Genomic DNA, 12,776 nt, shown 5'->3' with positions numbered 1-12,776 from the left:
AATATAGCAAAGCAGTGCAGAGGAACACAGGACCAGTATAATAGTAGAGACCTTGAGAAGTGGGGACACAGGATGCACTGTGCTGGAGTACAGGTCCGGGATGACAAGAGATGGGGCACAGGCTGACACTGAGGACGCCATGGCTATAGACAACTCACCGGGGTCAGTTAAAATGCAGAACTATAGCTGGACAAAGCCAATTTATAAGTATCAAGAAAAAAGAACAGGTACCTAACATATGTAAGAGATACTATATAAGTTCAGATGCACCATATAAATTCAGACGTATCACAGAGATGCAGGCCAATGGAGAACAAGCAAGGTATAAAAGCACATTAGCAAACATAAGTGACCCCAAGTGCACCCTGGAGTGAAAAAGAAGCCATCAACACCACATTCTTCCAGGTCAAGGGCTGCAGATCATGACTTGCCATAACAACCGCACTACCACCAGACTGCAGCCACTGACCTTATGACCCAGAACAGCAGTGGAAAGGTGTGCATAACCCCAGGGAAAGGAGTAGAAACTAAGTGGCTGTGTAACGATTTTAACTGTTATTATTATTAGGAGAATTTTTGTTTAGGGATATTACTGCAATACTGTTATTTCTGTATGTAAGTATTTTGTGTAATACTAGATCTGGACTAGTAATGATCCGTAGCTTAAACTTTTAAGATTTCAATTCTCCTAACAAATTATTGCTTTATGTAGAAGGTGTTTCCCCATAAACCAGATTTATTTTCCATGGTCTTATGCTCAATCAACAGCTCTCTACATGTACAAATAACTAGAACAGACTGTCTAGATCAAACGCTAAGTATTATGGCCTATTACTGTGATACTGAAGCTTTCCAACTTGCTGCATGCTGAATTTTATTGCTACCTATAAACTTCTACAATAATAAACCATAAAAACTTGATGCTCTCACACACTTACCTGGCTTAAACCTCTGAGATCTTTTTTGGTAGATATTCTCAATTTTCTAAGAATATACATACATGTATGCACACATGTATTCCGATTAGCTCACCTTAATTTGACTTTCTTGTTATATATTTTGAAAGGTTGCTTATGACTACATCCTTCAGCCAATTTGTGTGTCTTTGCATCTCAATGCCTTTCAACATTTTGAAGTAGATGAAATTACTACATTTCTTAAAGAAAAAGCCCAAATTCAAGTTCACCTTTTTTCTTTTTGCATTCTGTGACCTGTGACAAGGCCATCTTACAGACTACTTTTTCAAGTTTCTCCTTTTTCTAAGTTTACTTATTATTTCAAGTAATAACAGAGCTTCTGCTACTCCTTTTTGGCTCTTTGTGGGTCTTATTCAACGGTTATCCTTGTTTTGCTTTTCTGTGTTTATGTCTCCCACCATGTATGCCCCCAAAATATTCAAAGTTTAAATCCATGTATGATATACTTTTTGTGGCTCAATCTCACCCTCATGTAATGAAAGACTTTCTAGTGAAGGATAAAAGCATGCTCTCACATGGCAGCAGTGAAGGGCAAGAAAATCACAAGGCACCTCTCCAATTTCCCCCCCGGTTTACAGTATCTAATAACAGCATGAAATGCCCAAGAAAGGCAAACAAAAATTAGGAAGAGGCATGACTAAGGTCCTACATCTTTTACATTCATAAGAACACTGAAGGCAACCTTTAGCACAGAGTAACAAAGCTCCTGTTCTACCTGTCTACAGGGTAACAACAACTTTTGCTGTAGAAAAAGATGCACTGTAATACTGACAGCCGTCTCAAATTTGTATACCTTACCATAAGCAGTTGTTTTTCTGTGTTGTGTAACTAGTATTCTTGCATCTTGAACCAACATTACAGAAAAGGATCCGCATGAAAGGATAAAGGCCCCGACCTGGTAAATCCCGAGCTTCTAAGTAACCTAAAACCAAGCAGCAGCAGAATTAAAACCAGTGACATTGCAGTTACAAACCTGTACCATCACATTGTGTTCCCTTCTCCTGGAAAGTGGCTTTGTTGCCTGCAGACAATGAACTTGTATCGATGGCAGGTGTCCCGTTTAAGAACAACTAATTCACCACAGAAAATTCATAACTTCTGTGTCAGACTGTGACAACAGGGTATAACATTTGAGAGCAGTCTTTGAAAAGCTCATTTTCACAGTAGTAACACCTTTGCAACATCATATGCTTTCTAGCCTCTCTACCCAAAATGACTTGTGACCTAGATTAGAACATAGACTTCTTCACAAAACAGTATTTGCTCTTTTCTCTCAGGCTTTCATGAGATGAAGGAACTGCTATCCAGCAATGTCTGGATGTACATCCATCAAGACTGTCTACACAGCAACTTTTCCATATCTCCGGAATTTATCTGTATCTCTCCATAGTTCTGAGAATTTAAATTTCAAAATATAAAGCAACTTTTTGCTTATTTTGAAACATAAGGAATAGCTATAGGGTTCCTATTTAACTTCATTCTTCATTTAAAACAGCTAAAATTGAGAAATACTTGAAAGGTCATTCCCCTCTTCCTCTGGATAACCTTCTTTTGGCAACCATTACCTCCAAATTAAGGGAATGAAATGAGAAGCAGATAAGAAAACTAGCATTTAGGCTAGCACTCTTACTGAATATTCAGAATTGAAAGATGCAGAAATGGGGAATTTAGTACAGGTACATGATACTTAAAAATCCTAATTTTATTTAAATTCTGGTGCCAATATTTTTGAGTCATGTACCATTATAAATTGCACTGTTAGTCAAACCATCCTTCATTCCTCAGGAACTGCCCCTGATTGTATAAAATAATGGTCACTCTGAATGACCAGTGCCATTTTCAGATGAGTTGTTTTTACTTAACACACTCCAGTTCACACTGTAGAAAGCTCTCTGAGCAGATACACAGGATTCCTTTCTGCTAAAGCAAAGCAGAATATGTACTTCAAGAGCACACTTAATGTACTCAAACCATTAGCATGCATTGCATCCTTGGGTCCAGACTAGAGTTAGACTAAAGTAAATGTATATAGTGCGGGCTAGATTCTCTCTAGATGTTTCACTCTACAAATCTGTAATTGTTTTACCAAATTGGTTTCTAATGTCAGTAAAGCTGGTTTATCCCCAGTTTACTAATATCTGTGAATAACAAAATAATAAACTCCATAGACTATAATATCACAAGTCATTCTTTTCTGAATGAAGTTAACATTTGACAAAATAAAAGCAAAAAGGACTTTATAAGGCGGAGGTAGTTATAACAAGCTTCAAAGTGTTGATGGAAATGGAAGAATTTGTTATTTACAAAATGTTCATTCTAAATCCTAGGAAGTGGGCAGGAGCAAGATTCATCTTGTCTAACTGTTAATATCTATTGCATAATTATCTACCTCTGAGCCAGTCATCTAAGCTCCATTACTCAACAGAAGGAAGTAAGTACAACTAAAACCCAAGTAATCCACCTTACTCCACAGTAGACATCTAAAACTGGTCTGAAAAATCAGACCTTAGACTTTGTATTTCTTTGCTGCCTAAATATGACTTGCTCAGATCCACAGCTAGACAACACTGAATCCCACTGTAGGATTCTTTCCATTGACTCCACTACATTTAATTCCCCCCTTCTAGCATATCTCTAATATTTCCTAGACACTTCTACAAGCAGAGGCAACCAAAAGAGAACACAGGTGAAACAAAACATACAGTTTTCCTTGTATTTTGGGGGCTCCTGGAAGCGGATTGCAGCCAGAATCAAAAAAAGGACACATGGCCAGAGTATTTCAGTGAGAGACAGGACCTGAAAAGGGAAATCAAAACATCATCAATACTGTAGAAAACAGGATTTGGGCACAAATCATTAAAATACAAATATATTTTAATAAAAAAAAAAAATTAAATATCCTCTCTACAACTACTTAAGGGAAAATAAGATGATTAAAAGCAAGTTAGCAATTAAGACTTCTATTTAAAATCCTTATAACTTTGCCAAATACCCTGTTTTCAGAGTACAAAATCAGTTTTCACTTCTTCTATTTATAGTGTTTGTAGATATTTCCCTCTGGTCAACACAGGAACTCTGACAACACAATGACAGTGGCATCCAGCTTTCCCGTACTTGAGCCCTCTAAGAAGCCAGCAGCATTCTGCACCTTGCTGCAACTCCTCGCGCTCCCCTGAAGCTTGCTGTCCTGAGCCCTGCCCGGTGGCATACCTCCTTGTCCTTCCCGGGTTCCCGACTTCCAGCATTACACCTCTTCTTTCACCTGCAGTCACCTCTCTCCAAAGGCTGCCTTCATCACCTCCAGCAGCAGGGCGTTGTGAGACCAAGCTAATGGGCCGGAGGCTGCCCACTGCCACGCTTGCTTCTTGTTTCCCTGCCTTCCCATTTCCAGGGCCACACTGAGAAGGCACCCAAGCTGGTGCACTGCGGGACTCGCAGATTTTGCACGTGTCTCCTCTGAGCAAATTGCAGAGGATGCAACCCCCAAACAGATAGCACAGAGGGGAAAACAAAAAAAAAAAAGGGGGGGGGGGGGACACCACAAAAAATTGTCTCAATTTTCAGCTGCAAAAAGGAAGAAACTGCTATTCAACCAACTTTCAAAAGACTTCTAGATTCACTGATAAAAGTGCTAGGAAAGTATGAATACCAAACTCAGTAACAGAAGTGTAGTAGCAATGACAAAGAACCACACTAAAGACCTCCCAATAGAGGCTATTAACTTCTCCGAAGGCTATTGAGGATATTTATTTCTAAACTGCCAGAGTTGAATCATAGAATCATAGAATCGTTTAGGTTTATTCAAGGGTTATCCTTGTTTTGCTTTTCTGTGTTTATGTCTCCCACCATGTATGTCCCCAAAATATTCAAATTTTAAATCCATGTATGATATACTTTTTGTGGCTCAATCTCACCCTCATTGCACCTAAAGAATAGGGTAAATAGCAATGATTTTGGTGAATCTATAAAATTCAAGGTTTAATAAATATATCAAATTTGCAACTGGAGAATACCAGTGAGCCAACCAAGTATAGGCCTATTAGAATAACTTCTGTTGTTTAGAAGGTTTTAGGAAAACAAATAATTTCCCCATTTTCCATTTATCTCCAGAATTTCAGTATGCATTAATGGCTTATCAGAGGTAGACTTCTCAGTCTAACATGCTTATGCCTTTCTTTGTTAGAGTACCATGAGTCTGGATGTTGATAATAGCAATTGCAGAGAACCTAGGAATATTAAGAAGTAATCACATTGACCACGTTGCCGTAGTCTGCCCCAGCTGTTCTTATTACCATCTCAACCAGCAACAGCAGCAACCATGCTGCTGATGCTTGGACGTGAGGGAGTCTGAACTAGTTGCGGGGGTTTTTTTTGCCAACCCCAAAAAGAGCCCTTAGCAGTCCTGTCCTTTGGTAAGCTCATGATTTTTTTAGGCAAATAAAGCTCAGCTGGCTCCTGCAGAGCATGTGATAACAGCAGAATCTGGGACAAGCACAAGAACTGAGAAGGCAGCTGCAGAGGCAACAACAACAGGTTGGGCTGAAGTTGACATAGGTTGGAGGACTCAATGAACCATCAGCATGCTGCAGACATTAAGCAAGCAAAATTGATCTTATTGAGCAAATCATTCCCGGTAAAGGTAGGAAGTAATACTGATGTATAATGTATATAATATAATGTGGTATACTCATGTTCAAATAGGAAAGGCACCAACAGAAGAAGGTCCAAAGAAAGGGCATTTAAAAGATGGCAGCCCTTGTGCAGCTGCTTTGCCCAGGCACGGAGGGAAACTGGGGTCTGAGAGCTCATGCCATTCTGGTGAGTTGCACCTGGAAAGAACAGGGAATTTGGTAATGGAGCTTTAGGACCTGGCTGATAAAAGCAGACAACTTTGTAACTGTTCACTGTTATTTTATTTTTCTTTTTTTGCACCGATGCAAAAACATACAAGTGCAAAACAGAGGTCAGTTGGCAGTAAACAACTTTTAGGGATGTTTGTATCTTTTAAGACGTGGAAGAAAGGATCATGAACTATAAAGGACAGAAGCAGGGCAAAGATGACACTTATTGTAGGGGTAGATGAAGAGCAGGAATTATACCGGCATTTTCTCCCATGCTTAACATTAATCCAAAATTAAAATTATTAATAATAGCAACTTTTTTAAAAAAGGCATAGTTTTAGGATAGGTGATATTTCTGTTTTCTCCTAATAGCCGTATTAGCAACTACACACTCCAAGCATTTCACAACTTGATTATAATCCCAATTCTCCTCTATAGTAGGGTATCAGTACAAGAGAATTTGGGAATCACATTTCATGCTCTACCTAGCTGCAAATTTGGATGGTAATAAATACTGTACAAACAGTAGTTAAGACATGCAGTGATAGAAAACTTAAGTAATACAGTTTCCTGGTAGTATGCATGTCCTGAGCTTCCAGAATCTGTACTTCAGAAGCAAAAGCTTCTGAAAACAAATATGAGAAGGTATCTTCTGCACAACTGCCATTTCAAAATCCAACTGATGTCCACACGTACATATTATCCTGTGCTGCCTTTGAATGATGTTAAGACATGCTGATGCCTGTCTGAATTTCAGTCAAAACACCTACTCTTTACAGAACACTTCCATCTTTCACAGCTCTTTCACTGTGATATCAACTAATGCCACATGACACTCGTGACACATCATTAGTTCAACAGACCATACTTGTCTTCTAGCCCTAACTGCTGATAAATAACCATGAGAAGACAATTACCTTCTACAGACAGATCTACACAATATAATACAGAGCTGAAGCACATCAGATCTTTCAGGAGATCCTTCTCTCTTGAGATTCACAAGGTCCTGACCTGCCCTTTGCATAGGTGGACAATCCACCCGGATTTCTCCTTGCATAACTGCAGATGGAGCGCCTTCATGGCTCAGTGTTCACACAATGAGCACATAAGGAGGTTTTGCAAATTCCTCAGGGCAGCTCCTGGCTCTGAACAGACAGAATTAACTTTGCTTTGGGTCATTAATTGTAATTCCTGGTTTAGGGAGGTCTGCATCCCAGTGAGCTCTCTTTTCAGGAAAGCTACCTATTAGGCAAACTTAAAACTTACATGAATGAAGATTTTTGTCCTTCAAAAATATATGAGGGAAAATTAGACAGAGCAAGAAGAGAAATAGGTCAGCATCGAAGGGAACACGAGGTGCTGAGAAGCCACTTAATGCACAAGGAACAGGGAGCATACAGAAGCGTTTAAAAATGGAGAACAATACAACCAACAGTATCCCTCCCCCCAAAATGTCTTTCATATTAAGAAACATGACTTGAAATCATTTGGAGAAGAAATTCTCCTTCTAAATCACAATATTATTTAAGTGAAATATTTCTGAAATGAAAAGCTGTATGTTTAATTATTTGAGGTAATCCTATCCAAAGCAGCCAACATGCCTCATTGCAAATCCCCACATCATCACATACAAGGAAAATCAATGAGAAACTATTAATTGAAGTGACATTTCTTTCCACAAAAATGTTATCTCACTTGAGAAAATTTGCTTCCTTCTATCTTAAATTAAAAAATGTCAATCACAGTAAAAGCTAGCAGTGACATCTCATCTCATATTTCAGTATTATTTTAATTTTGACTGCTGTTGAAGTACCTGCCACATTCTGCATATGAGAATTTGAAAGGTTAAATTAGGCTTTGGATAAGAAAGGAAATTTTGGATACGAAAGGAAATTTAGAAGTATATGCAATCTTAATACACAATCCTTGCATTCCCCATATCTAGATTTTGATCACAATTGTGCAAGCTTTCTTACATTACCAATGAGTACCTGTAATGTGAAGAAAATTGATTTTCATCCTTGCCACTGCTACAAGCACTGGTAGTATCTAAAGATAACTAAAAGAGCAGCTGTGGCTCTTCAAAACTTTTACGAGATTTCCTATTCATTTGCAAACTGGGGAGCATTGTTGTATTCAGCCATTTTAGAATTAAAACACACTGTTGTTCTCCACTTGTGTTTTCAACAATTAGGAGACCAAAGGCAAAACAAGAACCACTTGCAGCCAGCCTATGCAACCTGCAGTGCAACCTAACAATCTGCAGTGAAAAAGGAAAATCGATACCTACATTCTTTCCAACAGATATTGAAAGAAGATTTTAAATATTCCTTTTTTTATCATGCACAAAAACTCACCAGTTGCCTCACACGGCAGAGCCAATTCTTCCAAAACAGAGCCTTGAACTGCTGTACAGCATGCCCCATAACGTCTTTTCTTTCCTTCATCCACTTGCAGGCGGCTTCTTGAGGACTTTTTAACTCAGAATCATCTCACCAAGCAGTCTGAACATATTATTCAGAAGCTGATTAATTCCAGCACTAGAGAATGGTGCAAGAGATTTGCCTGCTTGCTGAGAAAAGATGAGATTATGTTTCTGCCTCTTGTTTTGTATTCATTGAGGAATCTCATCTTTCCATTTGCTTCTGAGTGCAATGAACAGTAAGGGGATGGGTTTGTGTAAATGCCTTCAGGGTGCTTTACAGTATACATTCTGCACTTGCCTCTGCTTTTCTGGAATGAAAATACAAACTGAATGAATACAAACAACAGGAAAGAAGAATATGTAGCGGACATTTGCCGTTTTCCAGAGTTTTGTGATTTTCTGTCACTGCAGTGTTAATGCCATTTTGCATGCATATGCTTAGATTTTTGAAAAAAAGAATAGTAGGGACATAAGTACACTGTGTAACCACATAGCCCTATAAATGTCTGTATACTTCCAGAACACCCTTTTAAGTATATACCTAGCACTGTGGTGGCCCCATTGCATCATCATATGACTGTTTGATTTTATCTTATAAAGGGTGTGTGTTTGACATTTCATTCTCCTTTCTCAGTATACATTACCTACACATAAAGGTGGCATATTTCTACAAGTCACAAAACTGTGTTAATTAATCGTCACATGCATCCAGGATGAAAATCGGTCTTCCAGCATTTCCTTCAGCAAAGAGGAGGGAGGGCAATCCCTGGCGCTGTGCAGAGGCATCTGCAGGAGGGGAGCCTGCGCATACCTGTGGCAGCAGGGCCGCCTGGAGATGCAGCAGGTGTCTGGCGGTGCGGAGCTGGGCTCTTTTACTGGGGGGGAGGACAACTGCCCTACCAATCGGGAATGCCACCTTCAGCAGAGGAGTGAGCTTTCTGTATGTTTTGTTCTACCCAAATGAATTGCCTAAGATAGAATCTGGTCCCCAAAAGCTCTTTCTGTGGTCAATGGAGACGCATAACGCTGCCATTATACAAGGTGATTTGTGAGAAGACCTTATTGCAGCCTTTCAGTACTTAAAGGGGGCCTATAGGAAGGATGGGGAGAATCTTTTTAGCAAGGCCTGTTGTGGCAGGACAAGGAGTAATGGATTTAAACTAAAGAAGAATAGATTTAGACTAGACATAAGAAAGAAATTTTTTACAATGAGGGTGGTGAAGCACTGGCACAGGTTGCCCAGGGAGGTGGTAGAGGCCCCATCCCTGGCAACATTCAAGGCCAGGTTGGACGGGGCTCTGAGCAACGTGATCTGGTTAAAGCTGTCCCTGCTCCCTGCAGGGGCATTGGGCTAGATGACCTCTAAAGGTCCCTTCCAACCCAAAGCATTCTATGATTCTATGAAACCACCTAGAATCTGAATCATGAATCACACATACATACACAGGACTGTGCGATGCCTGAACAAATAATCTTTATTTCTCATCATTGCTGAGTAAATTTCATCATTACACTTTCTGCAAAACATATTACTATTGAGCGAAAGGGACATCTTAACATTCGCAGCTATTTTTCCACATTAAGAGTAAAATCCCCCAAAATGTAAAAACTTTTTGGATACAGAAGTCACCAGTGAGGAATCAAATTTCCACTAGATTTGAGCTAAAGCAGCAGTCTAATAAATTAGTAAGTCTCTCACTTCTGCTGTGAGGAACTGCACATCTGTAGGTCCACTGAGCTCTGCCAGTTTCCATGAGATGCGCTTCAGCTGGTGCCTTACGCACAACGCCTGAGCTTCCCTTTCCCAAGCTTTGGATTCGGGTCACCCAGCAGCAGGTTTTGGCCCTCCAGAGCATGTTGTGAACCTTAGTTACTCCACTTCATGTTAAACTGACTGATTAATCTGTCAAAATCTTTGTATTTGAGATGGTGCAAATTTCTGTTTTAATTTTTACATTTCTGTGGGTTCAAGGAGTAGAGAAAAAACAGATTACTTTGGTGTCATGAATTCATAAATTTGTACATACCGGTAAAAATTGCCTCCCAGCACAGCAGAAATCACAGAAGCAGTCATGGCAGAATATGACTAGTTGAATGCCTTTATTCCTCAAATATGGTGGGATTTCCTTTTCTTTTCTCTGCTCTGAGACTGAAAAATTACTGAAGTGACCATTTAGCTTTGAACAGAAATGTGAAAGTCCTCAGGACGTACTAAAAAAGCTAAGTAGTTCAGTGTTTACCTAAATGATGTTAAGCGTGTTTGTACCTCTAAGGCAGGATTAAGTTAGTTATGTATGAAGGCAGGTCTGTTGAGCATATCTTCTGTTGTTCTTCCATTAACCCCTATTTCCCACGCCTCACCTCCATCGTCGCGGTACCGGCAAAGCGCGCACCTCCAGCGGTCGCCAAGCACGTTACCACCTTTCTGTTCCCTCCAGCGCTGACGAGCAGCCCCCGTGCTGCGTAGCAGAGTCGCATGTCCCCCAGCATCTCACCTCTCCCATCACCCCCCCAGCTCTGGGGCTCTCCTCTCTGCACACCCCATGGTGGCAAAGCGTAGCCGGGCAAACAACCGAAAAGGAAGAACGTACCTCACCAAGGATCTCCACTTCACAGCTGGCTGGCATTTGCATAAGGGGTGTTTCTGCTTTTAGTCAAGCAATGCTAAAATCCCTGCTATTTCAGAGTGCGTACACTAATTTTGCTCAGGAGGACCAAAGGTGAAATTCTGACACAGCTGAATTGAAAATTCTGCGCACAGCTGAAGTATGCAATTTTAATCAAATATTTGTCAGTAATTGAATATTGTAAATATATGTATGGGTTCACACAGCCATTTTGGAAAGCTGGGGAGCAGAATCTGTAGTGTGTGATTTGTAGGAAACGATAAACTAATCAGTCAGCATAATTAATTACAAGCAGTTATTTATCAAAGCAACTGATATGGAAGACAGTTTCTGGCTGTAAGTATGTAAGGTAAAACCGCTCACATGAACCATTTGCCAAATTATTTTGAACAAGTAATTCTGCAAAATCTCTGCTCATCCAACTGTGTGATGTGCATAATTTATTACGCTCTATATAATCACATACTCATAAATGTTGCATTCTGTTTTTTAATACTAAACAGCTTTTCATGGATACAGGAAGGAACTATTTTGTAAGCAATTATTACTCAGTACTAATGAACTATTTACTCCTCATTTTACTACATAAGTCACCCAACAGACAAACACCTTTCACCAGTGAGTTCTGTTAACTTAATTTGCCCTCATACATCATTGTCCTTTCCTAAAGAAATTCAATCTTGTCTAGCATGGTGTTCTCCAGTAGCAGACTTGTTTTTCTAGAACAAAATTTGTTTTGATACCTCATAAACATTCAACCAAGAATAATCCCTGCAGTGGCATTCTGGGAAATTACTTCTAAAAGTAATTTTAGAAGAAACAGGATGTATGAGCTTGATAGTATTATTTGCAATGTTACATAAATATGAGAAATATGAAATCAAACCACCACCCCCTGCCCTCCACAACAAACCCTTGGCACAAAGAGGCGAAAATATTAAAAATTAAGCACACAGGCAGGAAAAGTAAATCAGTTCTGAGTATTTTTGGAAAGGTGCATCAGCTATATTGCTGGCATCCTGGAAGCTCTTTTGAGTGATCTAGGTTTCACCAGTACAGTGTCAAGCAGTATCCTGTGGAAGTGCCAGCCCTAAATAGCAACTTTGTTTAGGAGTTGCATGTACAAAGAGCTTAAAAAGCTTCAAACGCAGCACAGCTGCTGGCAGGCTAAATAAACTATATGATTTCAGGGCTTCTTAGCAGAGTGGCTGTAGTCAACAGGAACATCTTGAATATTGCAGGGCGAATTAGAAGGTCGTGTATTTCATCATGTGCTCCACTCATTCCTTTTGGAATGGAATAAAAAATTATGCTCAGAATCACGTCTCCAAGTGAGGACAAGACAGAGTGACCTGCCCTTTCCTGCTTCTGCTAAGCTTTAGCAGGCTTTGTCTTGGTTTTAACTTAAAAGTTTACTCTTATAATATGCAAGCTATCCAAAACCACTGGGGCAGAAAAGGCAGAAAACCTTCTGCCAACATCCATTCCTGGTCTTAAAACTTGACTGCTTTATAATATGACACCATCAACACACCATGTCTAGCCTACAGTTTTAATATAAGCTAATTAGAGTAGGTTGCAAGTACATTCAAAGAAACATAGTTTTATATGTTAAGTAGGATAAAGCCCAGGAGCCAAAAATACCATTTGGTAGACAGGAATGCAGTCAAACCACATGAGAATATGGCTGGGAATCTGGTAAAAGAGCATATTTTCCTATCACCACCCACAATTTCTTTCACAAGGTTTATTGTGTGATCACAAGGCTTTCCTTTTAACATTATTAGGAGTACTACTTGTAAATATTTATGTGGCACAGACCTGCTTTGCAGACAAGCGCCTGCAGGATGACATCAATTAGTAGCATCTTTCCTGGGAGACACTTCCTGCGTGCAAAGTTAGGATA

The 12,776-nt window shown here is 39.6% G+C and overlaps 1 protein-coding gene across 1 annotated transcript in view; it reads right to left on the bottom strand.

Moving 5' to 3' along the window:
- Positions 1-8,244, bottom strand: part of ABCA13 (ATP binding cassette subfamily A member 13) — a 208,996-nt gene extending 200,752 nt beyond the window's left edge. The window contains 3 exon segments of the mRNA XM_075705757.1: positions 1,776-1,899; positions 3,680-3,773; positions 8,176-8,244. Coding sequence (XP_075561872.1) covers positions 1,776-1,899; positions 3,680-3,773; positions 8,176-8,244 — 287 coding nt within the window.
- Positions 8,245-12,776: the final 4,532 nt, after the last annotated feature.

The sequence above is a fragment of the Pelecanus crispus genome, chromosome 2 (genome assembly GCF_030463565.1).
Source record: "Pelecanus crispus isolate bPelCri1 chromosome 2, bPelCri1.pri, whole genome shotgun sequence".
Classification (NCBI taxonomy): Eukaryota; Metazoa; Chordata; class Aves; order Pelecaniformes; family Pelecanidae; genus Pelecanus; species Pelecanus crispus.
This window is presented reverse-complemented; position numbering and strand designations above follow the sequence as displayed.